This window comes from Corticium candelabrum, chromosome 16, assembly GCF_963422355.1.
Source record: "Corticium candelabrum chromosome 16, ooCorCand1.1, whole genome shotgun sequence".
NCBI lineage: Eukaryota > Metazoa > Porifera > Homoscleromorpha > Homosclerophorida > Plakinidae > Corticium > Corticium candelabrum.
Genome location: NC_085100.1, coordinates 2,123,600 through 2,145,992, shown reverse-complemented (window position 1 = coordinate 2,145,992; position 22,393 = coordinate 2,123,600). Strand labels below are relative to the sequence as shown.

General features: G+C 42.9%; 2 protein-coding genes and 1 long non-coding RNA gene across 3 annotated transcripts; all 3 read left to right on the top strand.

Moving 5' to 3' along the window:
• The first annotated feature begins 2,673 nt into the window (after positions 1-2,673).
• Positions 2,674-11,826, top strand: LOC134192470 (protein bark beetle-like). The gene is made up of 8 exons (XM_062661209.1): positions 2,674-2,716; positions 3,153-4,490; positions 4,551-9,623; positions 10,012-10,971; positions 11,037-11,128; positions 11,225-11,428; positions 11,493-11,688; positions 11,744-11,826. Exons 1-8 carry the CDS (start codon positions 2,674-2,676, stop codon positions 11,824-11,826), a joined length of 7,989 nt encoding a protein of 2,662 aa, XP_062517193.1.
• Positions 11,827-15,560: 3,734 nt separating this feature from the next.
• On the top strand, positions 15,561-15,982 carry LOC134191869 (uncharacterized). The gene is made up of 3 exons (XR_009971859.1): positions 15,561-15,584; positions 15,642-15,837; positions 15,905-15,982. It is a non-coding gene; the product is annotated as an uncharacterized LOC134191869 (long non-coding RNA).
• A 199-nt stretch (positions 15,983-16,181) lies between these two features.
• LOC134192468 (cadherin EGF LAG seven-pass G-type receptor 3-like) lies at positions 16,182-21,924 on the top strand. The gene is made up of 11 exons (XM_062661206.1): positions 16,182-16,266; positions 16,339-16,496; positions 17,491-17,628; positions 17,678-17,784; positions 17,850-17,923; positions 17,986-18,228; positions 18,286-18,696; positions 18,770-21,040; positions 21,106-21,357; positions 21,418-21,547; positions 21,609-21,924. Exons 1-11 carry the CDS (start codon positions 16,182-16,184, stop codon positions 21,709-21,711), a joined length of 3,972 nt encoding a protein of 1,323 aa, XP_062517190.1. The 3' UTR covers positions 21,712-21,924.
• Positions 21,925-22,393: the final 469 nt, after the last annotated feature.

Genomic DNA, 22,393 nt, shown 5'->3' with positions numbered 1-22,393 from the left:
TCGGCTTTAGCGCAGCAAGGAAAACGACACTGAACCGTATCTGTCGTACGGTGTTCTGCATTGGAGTAAAGACGCGACATCGACCTCGTTCTGGATTGCGTCTAGAAATGAAGACATGTCGATTTGGGTATGTTCTACATGCATATACTAGTAAGCTTGTCTAGCTAGACGGATACAGTAGTCAATTTATTTGTTCTGCGTGTCTGGAAACGCGCTCTACACTAGGGTAGCATGCAAACAGTGCATGCATGAAGGATCGAGGAGGCGAATTTTACGCGTTCGTAGACTGAGAGTAGACAAAGAAAAGGTAGAACGTGACTATAGAAGCCACCTAGTAGTAATTGAAAAGGTAATATTATAGTTCCCATACTTGACCAGGAGAGAGTTCCCCTGCGAATTGGCGCGAGTCGCCGCACGTCGCCGCAAAATTCAGCGGAAATGGTTGAAACTGGGCCTATGGGCGGTAGGAATTGAGCTAACATCTAGATAGTAGCTACATATAAGCGAAGAAAACGTACTTTCGCCAGTCGTCCATTATTTGGCACGTATACGTACTATAGAGTAGCTCTTATCTCACAATCTCACTGTAAGGCGAGTCCACGTGTTACTCTAGAAACAAATCTACGCGCGCACACACACACACACACACACACACACACACACACACACACACACACACACACACACACACACACACACACACACACACACACACACACACACACACACACACACACACACACACACACACACACACATACTTATTTGGCAAGTTTTCAATCTACTCAGCTGCAGCGCGCGTTAAAAGGTACAATACACATTGCTTTATTACACTCTTACTGCATCTTGCACTCTACTATACCACTAGAGGATGGCGTGGCGTGAGCTCGCGTCACATCGTTCCGCCTTATGGGCGGTAGCGATTTATCTTCGTGCGTTTACAATACACGCGTCCTATTACTCTGTGCATCTTACACACTCCAGACAGCGCAGTTGGGACTCTACGCATTCCCCGTCTCAGATTCTGACAACATAAAACGTCATGATCTATTCGTGGAGAATGACGCCACTTCCGCAAAGTCGCACCTTCCGTGACATACGGACGGACGCACGCACGGTGAGCTGGCCTAAAACCTCTGACTGCAGCGGGCGCATCGTGCGCAGCTGCATGTTGGTGAGTGTATGTTACATCCGCATACTCGGATAATTGAACAAACAAACTCCGGTGCATCTCATTTCAGGCCGTCAGAGTCTCGTCGGAGGCAGTCCGGGCGAAATCCGACTCGACCGTTCGTCTCGGACGGCCGATCTCGACCCTTCCGCCGTCGATGGCGTCGTGTCGATCGGCGCGTTACAGACATCCAGACAGACGGAAGCGTGGGTTGGCTGACTCGCTTCGAAATTCACTGCAACATGCAGCGCGATTGGCGCGAAATCGTCCCCGCAGTGAATTTACCGCGAGACTTTCGGTGCATTTTGTGTCTAGGCTCGAATGTCCAGCCGGTCTTCCTCCGTACCGTGGAACGTCCCAGCTAGACCTCCTGTTGTACTTTGAAGGCTAGAGAGGACACCAACGTTACAAATTCATGAAAAACCACGTCAATGTCGAGAAGGCAAAATTTTATCGTCTTCTCACATGATATTTCATTTATTTTGGTATAGCGTATCTAGACACCTCTAAATGTAAGAACAACCAACCATTTACGATGTCCTGTACAAGTTTTGTCTACGACCCATCAAGGCTCGAGAAATCGGTCCAACTAAAGTAGGAAAAGTAATAGCTGGCAGCGTGGGAAAAATCTTGAATCTCGCTAACTATACATCGCAAACAGATAATTCTAACATCATTAGGAAGTTAGTGATGACGAGAAGACAAATATATAGAGCTTGTTTCTGATCAGCATTGTACAACTACAGAATTGGCTACTTCCTGTATAGCACGCAATGTGATTACGCCCTCATGACCAATTAGAACGACCATCTGTGACTTCACACGCGCCGCCAGGTCAATTGTGGCATTCTAATCACTACAGGGGTCATCTGTTCCAGAAACAAAGGCTCCTTCGCTTTCCGAAGTCTCTTCTTCTTCACGCCTTACTTCAATGAGAACACGGTCGACCGCTTCTTCAACTATCCCGTCGGTCTCTCGATGAACTCGCTTCCGTTTTGATGTGTAATGTAATCTGTATACCTTCCGTGATGCCCCTCCTAGGCTCCCATATCGACATAAACGTTTGCCGCAATTCCCACACCGCCAGCTATTGCTTTTCCTACTTTAAAATTTTAGTTGTTGTCATTTGACGAGTTTCCAGACATTTTAGGTCGTCAAATTCTTAGGGAGTTGTGTTACGTTGATATCGATCTTGGGGTTTAAAGTCCGTTCCAGAATTAAAGTCGTTGCGGCTTTGGAAAGTGGCTTAGGAAACCTAACACCCTAAAATGTACACCAATGCCCTATTGTTGTAGCAATCACTTACGGTTTCTCATTACCACTGTTAACTGGAATACTTTGCCAGTAAAATGCGCAAAACAAAGCCGACGGTGCTGTAGAAAGCGATAGAGAGTGGTGGTGGCTGTCCTTAGCGTGTCGATTGCATTCTCAAACTAATTACTAGTTACTTTTTAGGACAACTTTCCAATCTAATTACAGTAGGTATGCAATTAGAGCGGTATATGATTGACAAGACTCTACATCAAGCATCTGCTTATCTCCGAGGTAATGCATCCTACAAACGAGAGGCGTCCGTAATTGAATAAAGCAGACATAGAGCCACACACACACACACACACACACACACACACACACACACACACACACACACACACACACACACACACACACACACACACACACACACACACACACACACACACACACACACACACACACACACACACACACACACACACACACACACACACACACACACACACACACACACACACACACACACACACACACACACACACACACACACACACACGTATAGCTACAGCTTGAAATAGAGAAACAAGGTTCCAAGTAAAATGTTTGTAATAGGCAGCCAGCGCCTATTCTGTTTGTCTGCACTGTTTTGATGCTGTTCATCCAAGGTAAGAATTGCTTGCTACAATATTCGGTCGTGAATAAATAATTTGTTGAAAAACGATAGTCTTGTATGGAGATTCTGAGACCAAGATTGGAGGAGCATATCTTGCTCACCACACGCTAAAGCGCGATGTCAGTCCGTATGTAGCAACCAGTGACATCACAGTCAGCCAAGGTGCCACTCTCACCATAGAACCGGGAGTCGTCATCAACTTCCAAGCTCGAGTCAGACTTCATGTCCGAGGAACTCTCTTTGCCAAAGGCTCACTGAACAATCAAATTTTGATGTTTCACAACATGACGGAAGGTGTCGATTCCACTTCTATTCGTCTAGTGGGAGGTCAGAGTTCCAAAGAGGGAAGGGTGGAAGTGTTCAACGGTTACAATTGGGGAACCGTGTGTGATGAGTATTGGAATGCAGATAACGCTCGTGTTGTATGCAGACATCTCGGATTTGGTGAACCCGTTGAAGCATCCACACGTAGATTCGGTCAGGGAACGGGAATCATCGCATTGGCTAACGTGGACTGCAGAGGCGTGGAAAATTCACTGTTTGATTGCCATGGAGGGAGCAGCTGGAACAAAAACAATTGTCAACATTCAGAAGACGTTGGTGTTGTGTGTGGGACGGTTGGTGTTGGATATTGGGGAGGGATCGTGTTTTATGATGACGACGCGACCGAAACCATCACGTACAACGCACGAAAGTACCGCAGTAAAAGTGTTTTAGAAAATATCAAAATGGTCAACGCTGGAAAAACAATAAATAATGCTTCATCAACTCCTGATTTGTTGGTACCGGCTATTACCATGACAACAGCAAGTCCCTCCATCACTAACGTGTCTATTGTAGACATTAGTCACATTGGTATTCAGATAAACTCTGTACATGGAGATGTCCACTTGTCTGGTCTTACTGTTGCAAACAGCAGCAATAGCGGTATATCGGGCTCACTGTCGTGGCAATTTAGATGTGATGATTGTCATTTCCATAATGTCGGTGCAACTGCTATTGACATCACTTCTATTCCACTGATACTCAAACCACCATCCAATGCTCTATCCCACCAAGGAGACTCTAGTACAACTACGTCATACTTTATTGATGATCGTGGAGCATATCTCACATTCAGCGTTTCCGGCTACAACGACTACACAAGTTCAATCAGCACAATGTCGGGATATGGACTTGCTATTACATTTCTTCGGTTTTCTGGTTATAGAACAACACTTAGAGTAATAAACGAAATAACAAAACAGAGTGTGCTGTGGCGCAGCGTTAGTGGCACAATTCCAGAAAACGTCATGGTACCTTATCACAAAGCAATTTTCTTTCTCGTCAGATGGTGGTACAGTTCTGGCTCATCAGACATTAAAGTTTTCGTATCAAGATATCCTATTGGTAAGTCTTTGTTCAACTGCTACAACTATACATTTCATTATGAGCATACTCTATGTTTAGGTTCTCGTGGAGAAAATGTAAACAATTGTAACATAACTGGACTCGTTCGAACGTCGAGTGGAATACGACTGTTCGGAAGTGCTGGCGTCCGACGTATCATCAACTCTGTCATTACCGGCGTAACAGGAACGGCAATAGAAATGAGTGGATCTGCCAATCAGGTGATGATTTTATCAACAAATGTACAATGTCATACAAGCTCATGGCAAACTGGCATTCGAATCAATACAGACCTACACATGCTGGAGGTAACTGAATTATATGTTACCAACTGTTACATAGGACTAAATACAAACCTATATAGCTACTCGAATGTTTCTATCGCTAACAGCACTTTCACCCAGAACTCATACCGAGGAGCATATGTTTACAGTCACCATTATTACTCCAGCTACTTGCCTCAGACTATACAACAAGCTTCTCAGCTTCAAGTTTCTAATTGCACGTTTTCTGGAACTACAGGCACTGCTCTTAATGTTGATATTTATGTCTATGATTCCAACTCACACTTGGTTCACATCAATATCACAGACAATACGTTCCAACAAAATTTGCAAGCACTTTTGTTTACACGCAGATATCGTGACGGCTATGCCATCATCGCTAGAAACAACTTTATGAACAATAATGGAAAATGCTGCTCGGGAGCAATGGATATTAATGACAATTATTATTACAGCATCTCAATACACACGCCAGTTATAGTTGAAAACAATGTCTTCACATACAACAGTGGAGAATATGTAGTGAGGTTGAATACAAGAGCATCATTTCACTCTTCTCATCAACATGTTGACAGTTTGTTAATATTCAGAGATAACGAACTGACAAATAACTCTCTGTCATCTCTCCCCACCGGATACGCAAAGTCTACTCCAAATGCAGTAATTGTCCTTACCGGTACAGGCTACATGAGCGTCTACAATAATATACTTGACAATCAAAATGCGAACACAGAACTGGCGGTCCAAGTGGAAGGATACTCATCACTAGACACAATCAACGTCACACTCAACTGGTGGGGAACGGCAAATGAAGAAAAAATTGTAGAAAAAATATTTGATTTTGATGATCGTAATCACTTGTTAGTCGCTCAATACTTTCCGTTTCTTCTGTCTCCGTCCATCTCTCATGTTGCATCATCAAGTCATCCGAGATCGTATCCTCCATTTCTGAACAACAACAGAGAAGTTGGAGGCCAACTGCATACTGATTTTACGTTAACTGCTTCCGGTGGACCTTACACTGTAACACGTGATGTGACTGTCCTAGCAAACGCAACACTGACTGTAGAAGCGGGTGCCGTGCTGACTATCTTGCCATATGTTGGAATATTGATAGAAGGAAGGATCTTGAGTAAAGGAACGCCTGACAATCCCGTTATATTTACTCACATAGTAAAAGATGCCAAAAACAAATCAAATTCTGATACACAATTACTAGTCCGTTTCTCTGAACCTTTTAGCTACTCCTATTTCGTATACGGCAATATTGAGCTGCAACTCAACGGATTGTGGTACCCACTTTGTTTCAATTCACGATCGATTGGTTATTTGTCATTGGACCGCATTGCGTTATTGACATGTCAACAACTTACTTATTGGAACAAACATGATAATTGGTACCACGGGTGGTGGCAGACTGAGTGGTTTCCTGCCCTCGGAGATCCTATTGTTCGTGATTTCTGGTGTCCCGAAAACGCAACGTCATTTAATAATTGCACGTTCAACACATCTAGCTACGCTCCACATTCGAAATGTTTACAGGTTGTAGGAGTTGAATGCTTCTGTGATCGCGCTCTATGTTATCGACAATCGTCTCAATTTGCTCAAACCAATTGGGCAGGTATCCGCTTTGCACCTACCAGCACCGTCTCCAACTATCCTTTCAATCAGAAAACGCCACGATCCGTTCTAAACTACACGAAAATTATAAGAGCAGGTAATAGATATGATAAGACAGTACCTTCTGTTCAATCCATATTCCGTCCTCCACAAACCAATGGATTAACCATCAAAGACTCGACATCGACGGCTATGGAAGTGTCGCACTTACACCAAGAAGCTGTTATCAGTGGAGTGACCATTGTAGGTGCGGTTGGAGATGGTTTGGTTATCCGTAGACCACGTGGTCGTAGTCTGATGGTAGAGTATGTCACAGTCAATGATGTAGCAGGTGCAGGAATACACGTCTACGACTTTTCGTCTCTATTGTCTGCCAACGTGGACTATGAATCCATTTGCTCTGGACAAACTATTATATCTGTAGACCCAGAAGAAGGATCTTATGTTGGAATGTCTCAAGACGATCATTTACCGGGAATTAGTTGCTCCGTTGTTATGCAAGGTCCACCTAATACTATACTCTCTGTTCGTCTTGTCAGTCTGAGACTTTACAACTATGATAGACTTTACATACGAGATGGCGCTCAATCCGCGAGCTCTCTTCTTGTTTCATATTCTGGATACAGAACGCGTTCTAGTAACGAGCCAGTCTTGTCTTCCAGCAACAACATTTACATACAAGTGACAACAGGCCAGAAGACGGGCGCTCCTGGATTTGCTTTGTTTGTTGACGTCATTCCTACTACTGGACAACAACCTGTTGTTATCATCAAGTCAAGTTCTATTCATAACTCTCAGTATGGTGTGTACTTTGAGAATGCGTATGATGATGCTCGAATACAGAACGTCACAATCATGAACGTTCTCAATGACGGTGTGTATGTTTCCAGTCATGAAGGTGATGTGATGGTTGATAACTGTACTATAGCTCATACAAAAGGAAATGGAGTGGACTACAGGTATGGAGACGGACAACAAATTGTTACTAACAATCGAGTTGTCAACGTTTCCACAGGAATATATCTGTACATGGATTACTACTACTCTAACAATTTCGGCTGTCACTCGACGTTGTCTAAAAATTTTATATCACAGGCCAGAAAAAATGCAGTTTTATATAGGACATACAGGAATAGACGACGTCAGTGCCGTTGCGATATTTCGCACAATTTCTTTGAGTCTAATGAAGAAGGAGTTCATCTACAAAATGACTACAACTCCAACGTGCGACTGCAACTGGATTTCACCGTTTCCAATAATTTGTTCTCAAATAACAGCGGCACAGACTTATTCCTTTCAAGAAATGGAGACTGGAATGGAATATTCAATATTTACTCCAACACGTTTGAACGACATCGAGTTGGAAGAGGAGGATGTTTGACGTTGCAAGGTTATACGACTTCGTTGGTATCAACTGGCAATCTTTTCACACACAATAGAGGAACTCATGTTGTACGAATAGAAGCACAAACTCTCACCCAATCTGACTTTGTATTTACCAACAACACAATGATCGACAACTACGTAACCGAAAGTGACACTTACCATCGAGATGGTCGCTCTGCCGTCTTGATTGTGTCCACTTCAGATCGTTTTCTAATCAAAAATAATCATTTTGATAATCCGGGATCTCTGTTTGAGTTGGGAGTCGAGATACCAGTTCAAAGCTCTCAAGAGAGAGTCATCAATGTGACCAACAATTACTGGGGAACGACAGACGAAAACATCATTATTGACCGCATTCATGACTTTGGTTACTGTTCTCGTTTAGCTTCTGCACAATATTTTCCTTTTCTCACTTCTAAAAACGGTCCTACAGCTTCCCCTTTCTTTTCTGCAACACTGGCTATCACTCGTCCTAATAGCATCGTACGAGGGCGTGTGTCGAGCAACACAATATTAGCAGCTTCTGGTAGCCCGTACGTTGTTACTGGAGACATCACCGTCTTACCTGGCAATACACTAACCATAGAATCAGGAGTAGAACTGAAATTCACTCACAATACTGGAATTCTAGTGGAAGGACAGCTCATTGCTCATGGCAACGACAATTCTCCAATATTGCTGAGAGATGATAGCTTTGCAATTGGTAACCTGCAGCTAGAAGAGGGCAGTTTAAGACTCGTTGACGGTTCATCTCAATGGAGAGGAAGAGTGGAAATATTTCACAATGGCAACTGGGGTCCAGTCTGCGCTGTGCGTAATTACAGTGATTGGCGATGGCGGGGATACCATGATCATTATAACACTCGAGTGATATGCCGAGAATTAGGATACTCTAACGCTAATCGGCAATGGCCGTACGTTGATCCAACCCTAGAAACTTCGACTACCGCAGCGTGGCTAGAACATGTATTGTGTAGAGGAGACGAAGAGACTTTAAGACAATGCATCAATTATGATTTAAAGAAAACTACCTGCCACTACGGTCAATTAGTGGCGTCATGTTCCAGCCAAAACGTCGACGGTCATTATAAAACGCACAAATCCGTTTATCATTGGACTGGAGTTCGATTCTCTGCTAAAACGTCAGGCAAATCTTCAATGAGAAATGTGATTATTAGTAATGCAGGAATAGCAAACGCAGGTCATATAGCTGCCGTTCAAAATGTTGGAGTAAACGTTGAGTTATTCAACGTCGTCGTCAATAAGAGCGCGTGGACTGGAATAGAAGTTAGTCATTCCCCCTATATCAACATATCTCAACTGACGGTGGAAGGGAGCGATGGTAATGGAGTCGAACTGATCAATACGGCTGCTAGTTCTATTACACACTTGACAAGCAACAACAATGTCGGTCATGGTCTGGTGATAAGAGTCGATAGTGTTTTACAAAGAATGTGGGATATTCCTGTCTTACATAAACAAATAGTTGATATCTGCGCAGTGTCCAGCTCACTCTCGGCTGCTTCCTCGTTTTTCCTCAGATTCATAGCCACACCTATTTCAAGAGGTTCCTCCGTCCAATCCTGCTCTGCAACAATTGACGCCACTTCTCAACACGTCATCTCTGTTCACATCATGGCTATACGGTTTCAAGAGTGGGACTCATACGTTACCATCGACCAACAAAACGTTTTTCGGCAGAATCGATTAGAACCCAACTATCCTCTCCACTACACTTCACAATCTCAAACCATTACAGTTGACGTAAGAGCAGTATTTACCGACGAAAGATATACGTTAGAAGACAACTACTTTCTTGCTTACATACAGCAGCATCCCACAGGTTAGTGACAAACCTCTCAATTAAGCTAAACAATTTCTAAACAACGCTCAAATAATTTACAACATAAAAAATAAAAGTCAAATAATTAGCTTGGTACAAAATATATAATAATACAGTACCCGTCAACCAGAACATTACTTTTCCCGGCATGTGGCCAGTTCTGGCTATTCGAAATTTGCATAACTATTGGAAACAGGCAGCTGTCCAACAGCTACTATGTTTACAATAAAGCTAACAGCGGCCACAACGTGTACCCTACGCAAGTACACAACACGTTGAATGTCTGGATTGCATGTTATAAAGAAAGATGTGTTACAAAATACAATTGCAACAGAGTAATGCAATAGACAAAAGGCTAAATATGTAAACAATATTTGAACTTTTACAGATTTAAATACTCAACAGATGAGCTCACATCACATTGCAAGTGCATTCCTGATGAATAACGGATTATCAGGCTTGGCACTCAATACAAGCAAGAGCAGCCACGAAAGATACGATTTCTCCCTCAGTGACTCTGTTGTGTCAAACAACACTGTCGGCGGGATTGACGTGGCGGCTACAAGCTCGGGGGACATTGGATACGGGTCGACAGTACATACTTTTGAGTTGAGCAGAAATATCATTTCTCGTAACGGGCAGTTGGCTACAACGACGACACATCTGAGATCTAGCGGTGTGAACATGCAAGTAGACAAATCCAACCTTCTCATACAAAACAATGTCATTGAGAGTAATGCAGTCGGAGCTATTACCTTAAAGTTAGACAGAGGAAGTGAGAACTCGTCTGTTGTTGTAAGCAACAATCAGATTGAGGCAAATGTGGGAGGTGCCGCCGTGTCGTTGTCTGCAGCTAGTGGCACGACGGAACCGCGAGCATCGATCATTGATAACGATATCAGTCATAATTCTGCTGGCATTCTGCACGACACATTATCTATCACTAACGTCGCTGCTAACGTGAATAGAAATACGGTTTACAACAACACAGCTCGTCATACCGTACGCTGGGAAACTGCATCACAACACTCGGTAAACAACCAGCACTGTTCACATAACATCTTCTATTTAAATGTGGGGCAGAAACCAAACGAGAGGTGGACCATGCTAGCAGACGGCGTTGCCGCTTCGTATAGTGGAAATGTGTTCTTCAACCCTGCCAATACATATGAAATGGTAGCAGGACCGGATCAATACCAAGGAAATCATGAAGCCAAGAACAACTGGTGGGGAACAGCAAACTTGAACAAGGCAGAACTGAAAGTATTGGACAAACACGATGAATCTTACAGAGCAAATATAGATATCACGCCCATTAACGACACCAACCCTTGGTCAGTTCGACCAGGTATATCTCTATCTTCCTGCACTGTCTTAACTTACAAATAATAGTTTTAACTGTGTATTCTTTAGTTTGTTCTTTTGGTTGGAAAGAATTCAAACAAAACTGTTATCTCTACGTAAAAGGAGCAAGAAGTTGGTCTGCAGCAAGTGCTTATTGTCAGGTGAGTGACCCTTAGTCTATCAACCAGAGCTATAATATAATATAAGCAGAACTTAATCGTCCAACTACCTCAATGTTTATTGTTGTCCGCTTACAGAATCGAGGCGGAAAACTAGCATCAGCTCTAAAAACAACAATGTATGCTACACTAATACCGTCATGGTCAACTGCAACAGAAGTCTGGTCTCATAACCAAGGATCTGACCAATGTTTCAGTCAAACATATGGTGGAGTGGAAACCAAAATTTGCAGTCTCCATTTACCGTTTCTGTGCATAATCATTCCTTCTGGTATAGCACTTGTAATTTAATAGTTCGTTGGTAGAAACTCAATAGTTAACTATATACGTGTTCTGCCTTGTGTAGGAAACTGTCCAAACAGTCGTAGTCAGCATGGTCGATGCAACAGCAATACTCGAACTTGTTTATGCAACAAAGGATGGGCAGGAAGAGATTGCTCCGATTTCGATTGCTCCCAAGTTAACGAATGCTCGGGATATGGTACGTGTGTTGGACCTAATCAGTGCCGTTGCAGAGTTGGATGGAAGGTCAGATAACACTTGTATGTATTACTCTAAACCACACACTTCGCATATTTGTGCTGTTACTTCCAACAGGGTCGTGCCTGCACTACCACATATTGTGGATTATATACAACATGTCACGCATGCAGCAGACAAGCAGGATGTGGATGGTGTGATGAAAAGCAGCAATGCCTTCCGGGATTGGGAATTGGGCCCGACAAACACATCTGCTCGTCATGGTTCTACTACGCTTGTTATTCCCCACAGACAACTCATTCCTGCTCGCAGAGAATTAAGGTAAGAAATTGTGTTGAGAACCGGAAAATGGTTTTATAGTTAACTGCAATTGATATCTACGTAGGAAATCGGATGTAATGATCCGTGTAATTGGAAGGTGGCCACAAGCAGCAATGAAACGTGTCAAAATTGTCACGATATTGAAGCTTGTTACAACGACATAGTGAGACTACATGTGTAACAGAAACTTATGTAGCAATCAGGTTAACTTTGTTTGTGCAGGGATCTTGTTCGTCGTGGAACGAAGCTCAATGTCCATACGGTAGAGTGACTCCAGACTACGGACTGGACGTAAACGAGCCAAAAGTAGCAAGTCACTTGCCTCTTTCTCAACCGTCTGCTCGTCAGAAAAGCAAACGTCATAGTACTTTTGATCAAACTACACGACGTTCTTCTGTCGATCTCTTTAACGACGTCAAAGTGTTTGGTAGTGATCATGTTATATATCGTATGATGGGACACCTCACGTCAGAAGAGTCACTCTTTATTACCAAACCATATCTACCTCTCTTCAGTGGTCACATCATGGCTAGCAGTCAGAGTGGAGGAATTCTAGATAAAGTATCTTCTGTTGGCAGCATTGGATCGTACCAGTTAATCAAAAGCAGACCAGCCACACTAGAGAACGTTATCAAATACGCTGACTTTCACGAAAACGTCGAACTGGAGTCTGTTATTCACAAGGCTGCTATAGAACACACTCCCAATTCTGACGCACTGCTACAGATTTTGAACTCCAGCTTTCCGAATTTGTCGGGAGCGTCGAGAACGTTAGTTATACCGTCCAGTAAGCCAGTTTATAAGTGTGTCGGTGATTGGCTCAACGGCACGTATGTGATTGCCATTTCCAAATCTTCAGAAATCCTCGTCAATGGAGAAGCTATTGTGAGCAATCAAAGTTTCGGATTTATTGAAATAGTGCAATCGATCGAAGCGTCTGGAGGTCACACGTTCGTCCATACAATTCTGGCCGATTGTTCCTCTACCACAGCACCAGATTCAATCAAATCATTCATTAGAACAAAGAGTAGTCCATCTTCTAACTTGTTACCGTCTATAACAGGAGTAGGAGGAGATGGTCGACTGGGTCTACTTGTTTACGAGAATCAACTGCCCAACAATCTCGACATAGCAGTCGGTGACGCAGTGGTAGGTCGGCCCAGCGGTTCCATCGCCGGTTACGCTAAAGACAAATACAACTCGTTTGATGACAAGATCACATACATTGAATTGGAACCGACCAGCGCTATCGGCAAACCTCTGTGTGGATCAACGAATTCTGATGGAATTGTAGACAGCAATGATGACGGTACGGGATTAGGCGACGTTGTGATCATTGTCGGTACCACTGATATTGAAAATAATGCGCCAATAATACACGATAAAATCGAAAAAGGATCTCTCTCATTGTCTGCATGCGACCCTATGTCATCAAGCAACCTAGAGCCCACATTCAGTGTAGATTGTATTCTCAATCCTCAGGTAAAGAATTATATATATATATACGTGTGTGTGTGTGTGTGTGTGTGTGTGTGTGTGTGTGTGTGTGTGTGTGTGTGTGTGTGTGTGTGTGTGTGTGTGTGTGTGTGTGTGTGTGTGTAAGTATGTATGTATGTATGTATGTATGTATGTATGTATGTATATATATATACAAAAAAAATGTATATATATATATTACATATTATACATGTCATTCCAGATTTCGGTTGGCTTTGGAACTGCTTCGCTAACAACAGAAATCAGATTGTCATATGATCCCAATATTACCATGACGTTCCGAAGTAACCACACTTCACCATTTGTTACCAAGTTTGGATTTCAGTTTGACGGGAATGTTCACCTATTTACAAGAACCAAAGTAGCTCTTGACGTAACAAGGTAAATGTTCTATTCAATCTTAGACAAAGCAATGTTGCATTGATTGTACCTAGAGACGGAAGTGTCAAAGGCCCGGCGGGAATCAAGGCCACATCTCTTCCTAGACAACGCAAAACGTTCTGTATCACTGTGGGACCTCTTTGCATCCCGGGAATACTCGGGTTTGAGGCATCATTGTCATATAGTCTCAACTATGATGCAAAGTCTTTAGACTATTCAGACATCAAAATAGCTCACGAGTACGTGACCAATGGAAGTCTTAAAGCGGGAATCTTGTGGCGCAATGACGTTGGCAGCGAGTACGTTAGAGATGTAAGTTGCACCTATGGTTGGTAAGCGACTCGCCATCTCTAATTTAATTTTAATTTTAAAACTGTAAGGCTAAAGTCAAATCTTATCAAGAAGTGCCTTTGAAAAAGTTCATATCAAAGAGTAAAATAAAAGGACGAAGCTCGTCACTCGAAACGAATGTTTCCCCAAACTTTCAAATCACGTGGCCATATTTCTATCGACTACCTGAACATGTCAACACAAGAGTACCATCATTTATACAGAACAGAGTGGGTGTGCACGTCGCCAACACACTGTCTCCTTCTTCACTCACAATAAACATCCAACCGACTTTACATGGAAAATGGACAGCAAAAGAGTGTTCTTCGGGCTGCCCTCTTGATAAGGTGACACAAACAGATAATGCAATGTGATGTGATTAGTAACTAAATATTGTAATAACATTGCAGAAGTTAGAAATGGAATCACTGGCTGGTGTGAGCAACGTTGCTGGTTCTATAGAACTTTATTTGCAAAATTTTAAGATAACAAAACAACTTCATCCATTGCAATCAAGTCATTTCATCGATGTAAAGTCAAGTGTGTGCATGAAGCAGGAAACAGATTGCCCATGTGAGTGTCCCGGCCGTGCAAACTGCGAAGAAAAGAATGGCATCAAACGTTGCCTTCAATGTCTGAATTCTTATTGTTCCTCTCCGTGTCCTCTGGGTACAGTCGAGCAATATAACTTGAAACAAAACAAAGTAGAATGCAAGTGTCGCTGTGCTGACTTCAGCCTTAGAGACAACGGAAACAGTGGCGATTGCAAGGTATACTATCACCATCGTTGTCTCTTATTTATGCACACAAGGTCGATTGAGCATATTTTTCAGCAGTGTGGCTGTACATGTCGAGATGGAACTAAAAGCACCATTGGACCAGACGGTCAATGTGACTGTTCTTGCAAATGTAGAAATTGCCAGCACTCCACTCGCGGTCCAAGCGGTTGCATTTGTCTCAATGACAAGTAACAATTCTCAACACTTTCCATATTTGTGTTTAAATTGTTAATTATTGTCAAATTTTTCAAAACAATGTATTTTCTCACATTAATTTAGGTGTCCCTCATGCCTTGAGGGTATGGAAGCAGTGTGGCAAGACTGTGTGTGCAGCTGTCAGTCTAAACAAGATCGAGGAGGTCTACCTCCCGTTTGCGCTAAAGGATGGAGAGGTCCTTTCTGTGATGTTCCTGACTGCAGTCCGTGGCCATGTTAGCTTATTTCCATCAAATGCAAGTCCTTAACTCATCATGATTACTGCTTCATTCTCATTTTAGACTGCTCTGACAATGGCAACTGTACAATACCACAAAGGGATCGAGCCGATCAACATCCATACTGTGTGTGTGAGCCTCAATGGATTGGCAGAGGATGTCAAATTGCAAGACCGAGAAGAATGGCAGGAGATCCACATTTGGAAACTCTTGATGGTCTGTGTAAAGCAAACTTCCTTCCGCTCTCTTGTTTGTAAAAATGTCATATCTTAGGTTTCAGCTACGACTATTTTGATATCGGAGAGTTTTGGTATTGCAAAAGTCGTGACAATGACTTTGGAGTTGCAACACGATTTTTCAAGTATCAACGAGTGTCACTCATTGGGGCTGTAGCAATCAAGGTGGAAACTAATATTGTAACAATTACAACTCCACACAATCCTTCTCCAAATGATCTCCCTTTTGTGAGGTATGAAGCAGCCATCCATCTTACACAAGTTTCTAACACATAATATCTATCAATTTTTTGCCTATAGAATTAATGGTGTTGTCGTGGCTCCACTAAACGAAGAGAAGCTGAGTTTAGCTAATGGCAGAGTGCATATGGAAGCCACTATTTATCATAATAATTCCTCATCAGCAAATGAAGAAGACAGCGGCACCATTAGAGTTCTCATTACTTTCCAGTGGTATAATGATGTCTACTTGTCTGTTGAAGTTCGCTACAGTCCTGGTATGAAAAGACAATTCATCAATATTCTCTTCTCTCCCGTTGCCACATTTAAAGGCAAAACAGATGGTCTGTGTGGCTACATGGACGGAGATCTGAATAATGATCTGTTGGGATCAGATGGAATCACTTACTCACTACAAGATAACGTGACATTTGCAAAGACATGTAAGTTCACTTCTTTACAAAATGTACTCTATTTGCTGTGACATTACTGTGTTGCCCATTTGATGTTTATAGGGCGAATCACACAAACATTTAGTGGCTCTGGTTTGAATGGCACGTGGTCTTGGTCTCACTCCAACTTTCACAAAGACGATGTGATGGATATCTCCTACACCGATCCTACATTTGTACCACTATACAGCATTGCAGACTTGCAACCATCTCTCAGACAAGTATGAGTACACTGTAAAACTATTGGCAGTAGCTGTAATCATATCAATGTGGCTATGACTATGCATCTCACCATGGAAATTTGAGTCAGTGGCTTAGCCTGGCATCTCTTTGGAGAGAATTCTCCCCAAATTCCCCACCCCCTCGCAGTTTTCTAGACTATTTGCCAAATCGGACAGATCAAGAGAAGTGAACAAGGGTTGATTTAACATTACGTTTATTAAAATTGTATGTCCTGCGTATTTAAGTATAACAATTATCACTAGCGCGTAGTAGCTAATTGTAAAGGCAGTACTATCTAATAAGGAGTTTTGATCAAAATTTTGATATGAACATCCGAAACCAGTCTTGCTCCCAACTGCTGGAGTAACGCGCCACGCCACGCCAGTTTGTTGTGTGTGTGTGTGTGTGTGTGTGTGTGTGTGTGTGTGTGTGTGTGTGTGTGTGTGTGTGTGCGTGTTCGTTCCTGTGCAATTCAAAATAGAGATTTTGAAACCAAAATTCCACCGTAAATAGTATAATTCATATCCTAATTAATTAGCTATAAAATTTAGTTGTCTAGAACAGTACCCAGCTACCATTGTCTATCTTGAAAAGCCCTACACTTAGATTCTTAAGAAAATAATACAGCTGTGTACTGACCGCTCTAGATGGTTCCACATCGACGAAGGTGCAGATTTACCTACAGAAACAAAAGCAAGAAGTCAGACAAGTCTAGGTCTACTTAGCTAAGCAACAGACGTTATTTAATTTCTACTTCCATAGGCAGCGTTTGCTTCCGTTTCAATGCCAATAAGTTGTCTACTGTACAATCGGGTACACTAGAGACCCACCACTCTAACACGTATGTGGTAGATCTAAACGAGAATTAGAAATCGAGAAAAGGCGAACCGTCATAATATTTTTATGTTGTATAGCTACATCTTGATGGTTATCTAGCTAGAGTTTAGCATTACAAGGAGTACGTATTTACACTAATTGAATCCTTCTGCCCAGATGGCCATATCGGTGTGCAGTCAACTGAATCTAACGGGAATAAAACTGAACGAGTGCATATTTGATGTAGCGATCACTAACGACACATCCCTTGCCGAACAGGAAGCATTCAAGATTGGTAATATTCATCTGAAGGGTGTAACCGATAATTACTAACTTTAGTAGAAATTTTCATTTTGTTTGTCAGGATGTCCAACTCAATGTTCTGGCAAAGGTCGTTGTGTTAACAACACTTGTGTGTGTGTTTCAGGATGGTTTGGAGACGATTGTAGTCGAGGTTATTGTTTCTGTGTTGTTGGTTTGTGTGCAGCCCCTGACCCTACCTGTTACCTATCTATAGGTTTTTGTGTAAATTGCAGTGTGAATGGGGACTGTGCGTCCGGATTCTGTCGCTGTCATTTTGGATGGGATGGACCGTTCTGTGAAAGGCCTGGTCAGTACTCACTTTGTCGACTAGCCGATTTTTCGAACTCAACTAATGTGTCTGTTTTGCAGCTACTTGCTTTGGTGTATCAAACTGTACTAGTGCTTCTCATGGACTGTGCAAGTCGGACGATGTGTGTGAATGTACACCAGGTTATATTGGTGAGGCGTGCAATGAGAGCGCGCGTTGTGATAACGTGAACCATTGTTCTAATCATGGCGTGTGTGTCGATCATGATAAGTGTGAGTGTGAGTTGGGATGGGCTGGTATTAACTGCACTCTCTACTCGTGCGAACTCAACGGATACTGCAGCGGTCAGTAGTTTCTTGGCGTCACACGGACTTTTTCTCTATTGTGTGTTGATTTTATAGGCCACGGTCGATGCGTCGATTTTGATGTGTGTCAGTGTGATGTGGGATGGGCTGGTGGTAGCTGCACCACTCCTCTCTGTAACGGTGTAGACGAGTGTTCTCGTAACGGCGAATGCGTGTCACATAACGTTTGCCAGTGCTACGATGGATATTTGGGTAGCAATTGTGCCGTTGCCGACGTTTGTCCTGAAGTGAACGATTGTTCTGGTAACGGAGTGTGCCTTTCGAAAACAAAGTGCAGATGTTACTCTGGCTATTCTGGTAAAAATTGCAGTCAAGCGCAGTGCAAGGGAAGGAACGATTGTTCCGGTCACGGCAAATGCGTTGAAGTGGATCTGTGTGAATGTGAGTTTGGATACACCGACTCGAACTGCAGTTCCTACTCGTGCGAGACACATAACTTCTGCTCAGGTCAGTCAATTGCTAGATGAATAATGCAAATGAGAGTAGTATTTCTATATATTATAATGTACTTTACATTCAGGTCATGGAACGTGTCCATCGTTTGACCGATGTTTGTGTCAAATCCATTGGAACGGTGTAGCTTGTGACATTCCCGATTGCTCCAACGTGGACAATTGTACCGACGTTTCTCACGGTACCTGCATTGCTCCTAATACGTGCTTATGTGAGGCGCAGTATGATGGAGACAGTTGTAATGAAACAGCAGAAAGCAACGCCAACCCACCAGTATTTGCAACATCAAAAGTCAGTCTGATAGCTGCGACCACCAGTCGCGTGGGATCGACAATTTTGAGTGTATTTGCTACCGATGGTGACCGCGGTAAAAACGGACACTTATGTTACTCTCTCACCAGCACTAACAATAACCATACATATTTTCGATTAAATGGTAGCTCGGCTGATATCATTCTATCAAAGTCACTCGAGTATTTAACTGGATCTCTATTGACTTTCAATGTCATTGCTACTGATGGTGGCGTGCCGAGTCTAACAGGATCTGTAAACATTGAAGTATTCGTAGTGAAGCCCAATCAACATTGTCCCGTCTTCAAAAATCTTCCCAAAGTCGTTCATGTTCCGGAGAGTGCTGGGATCGGATATGTGATAGCTGACGTAACGGCAACCGACGACGACGGTACGGATTCGGTCAATGGTGTCGTCAGCTATTCGTTGGAAACGACTAATGCAAACACCATCGCTACGCAAAACCAACTGTCGAGCGATGTGGACGCGTTTTCAATAAATACGAACTCTGGAAGGATAACATCCCGTCGTCCACTGTCAGACGATACGTATAGTGTGATAGCAGTGGCGTCAGACCAGGCCAGTCCACCTTGCAGCTCTACAGCTACTCTTCAAGTTAATGTACTCTCCTCTAATACTCCTCCTCTCTGTGAACCATCTAACGTCGCCACATCTCTTCCCTACACTACAGCAGTCGGTTCGAATGTTTTGCGTTTGGATGCCGTAGACAACGATAACGGGACGGATGGAAATCTGACCTTCTCTTATTCTAACTTTCAATCACTTTTCTTGCACAATGTATCACCATTGGCACTGATGCAACGTAACAAGACAGCATACTTTCAGCTTTCCAATCCACTCCGCTCACTTGCCGACAGCAATTCCAAATCTTACGATCTCTCGTTTTTGGTAAGCGTGACAGACGCTGCTCGTCGTCCCAGATCGTGCACTTTTGCAGTCACTGTTATCGTTACGCATCCATTTCAGTTTAGACACACTTCGCTATCGTCTAGCATCAACGAAAATACCGACAAAGGAGTTCCATTGATATTAACCCCATCTCTAGAACTGATGACGAACTTGAGTGGAATTATATACAATCTGCACAATGCAGATCAGTTACCGTTTTCTATCGACCCAAATACAGGAACTGTGACCGTTTCTGGATCAATCGATTACGAAGCAATCTCTTATTACGATATCGCCATAGTGGCTGGCACCTCCGTTGACCCTCAAGCTTTTTCTGTTGCTCACGTCGACATCACAGTAATAGACGAAAATGACAATCCTCCTCGTTTTCCATTTTCACATTACAACGTCTACGTAAAAGAAGACGTGGCCAAAGACGTAACACTTTTGTCTCTTTCAGCGATTGATGCAGATTCAACAGGAGGACCGGTCGTGTATTCACTGACTTCGCAGTCACCATCCAAAGGAGACCAACATTTTGTGGTAACAACGACCGTCAATGGAATCACGATTGATGTAGCAGATAACGCCAATCTAGATTACAAAATTACAAACAGATACCAACTTGTAATCAAAACGTGGGACCGCGCAAATCCTCGCTTGTTCAGTGAAGCGTCCGTCACAATTCACATAGAAGAAGGAGACTTCCCAAGTCCGGCTTTCCAACGACGCTCATACGACGGTTGGGTGCAAGAACACACAGCCACCGGAAAGATTGTGTTGACTATACCAGCTCTAGTCAATGGCAAGATAGGCAATCGAGTCACCTATTCGATAACAAACCAGATGTCCGACGCATTGCCCATCTCCGCATTCGACGTGTCTGCTAACGGCTCCATTGTCGTATCTAATTCGTCTCTTCTTGATTACGAGACTCTTCATCAGATCAGCTTCACACTTGTCGCTACGGTTACTAAACCTCGTCTACGCACAGCTCAAACGACCGTCATTGTGCAACTCGAAGATGTTAATGACAACCGACCCCAATTTGACAAAAATGAGTATGAAGGTGATGTTGTTCTCGACGCTGCCATTGGGTTCACTCTAGCAAATGTGACTGCTCAAGATGCTGACTTGGGTAAGTCTGTGTAGAATAAGTTTGACTTTGATTTCTAAACATTTTTCGTTGTTTCTGGAGTATAGGCTTGAATGGCCATATTTCCTACGGTATCGAGTCTGGAAATGACGACGGAATGTTTTCCATCAACGCGATGGGCAAAGTTCAGTTGGCCCGATCGCTGAACGAGAGCGGCCTCGACAGATACACGATCACAATTGTAGCTCGTGACCACGGACAGCCACCTCTATCGTCTACAGCCACCGTCTACATTACCGTCCTCTGTTCGTCAATGGGAATATGCCCACAAATGCCACCCGTCGATAGCAGTACTACAGGTAGCTTTCAATTCTATTTTGTCTATAATTGAAATGTTCACGTTTTACTTGTTGCTTTAGATGTCCCGGTTGGAGTGATCGCTGGAAGTGCAATCGGCTGTGTTGCCATCATCGTCCTTATCATTGTGATTGTACTCGTACTGAAAAAGAAAAGAAAACAACCACCACCCAACCAAGAGTGGACGGCGAGGTGTATACACAATAACGTGTTTCTGCCTTCTTATTTCAATAACCAACCGTTTTTGTTTCAGTGTGCCAAATCCAATGTATAATGATTTGGCAGACATTTCAACCGAGATGTTCCACAGTCCCGCAAGCACCGGTGATAAGTCAAGCTACGAGACGGTGCACTAATAAATGTGTACTAGCTCTTCAACAAAATAGGGAGCTGCGGGACAAACCAAACTGTAACAGTATATCTAGCTAATGGTTGCATATCGCCTAGTCTGTTGTTGCGTAGTCGCCTTAATTTTGCTGCTGTTGTGCTGATTGCATGCAGGCACACATTGCTAACAAGCTGGTCTAGTAATAGAAGTGATTCTATAGTTAGATGTGCTGAAATGTGAACGTGTCCTTTGTTGTCACTAGCTACAGTTACGACTGCATGGCTCTTTCTTACCACGACAAGACGTCTCGAAATTAATACGATATTCTAGTAATCACGACCTAGAGACGCATCGGTCCTAAATGAGCACTCTGTGACTGTTTGTCACGAACGCAGCTCTAGCACCATATTTGTTTAATAATTGCTATATCTACCCAGGTCCCTTCGTATGAGTTCACAAGGTAACCAGATTTTCTTAGAAAATGTAACTTACATACGCGTAATACCGTCCTCTATAATGTTACAGTTGATTACTTATGTTAATTAATTAATTAATAAAATGCATATCTTGAACTACAGGACATAGAGCTAGCTTCGGAATGTAGAGTATGTCAATTTTTACAGAATGAGATTTATCAATGCCAGTTGTTATATCGGCTAGGATTTGTCTCGCGTAGCAGACGACCCTCGCGCGCGTAATAGTCCCGCCTA

Excerpts from the sequence above, each read along its gene's own strand:
- LOC134192468 (XM_062661206.1), top strand. The coding sequence starts at position 16,182 with ATGGACGGAGATCTGAATAATGATCTGTTGGGATCAGATGGAATCACT. Across the intron at positions 18,697-18,769 it reads GACACATAACTTCTGCTCAG|GTCATGGAACGTGTCCATCG; the intron begins GTCAGTCAATTG and ends CTTTACATTCAG. Across the intron at positions 21,041-21,105 it reads TGCTCAAGATGCTGACTTGG|GCTTGAATGGCCATATTTCC; the intron begins GTAAGTCTGTGT and ends TCTGGAGTATAG.
- LOC134192470 (XM_062661209.1), top strand. The coding sequence starts at position 2,674 with ATGATTGACAAGACTCTACATCAAGCATCTGCTTATCTCCGAG. Across the intron at positions 4,491-4,550 it reads CGTATCAAGATATCCTATTG|GTTCTCGTGGAGAAAATGTA; the intron begins GTAAGTCTTTGT and ends CTCTATGTTTAG. Across the intron at positions 11,429-11,492 it reads TTCCTTCTGGTATAGCACTT|GAAACTGTCCAAACAGTCGT; the intron begins GTAATTTAATAG and ends TGCCTTGTGTAG.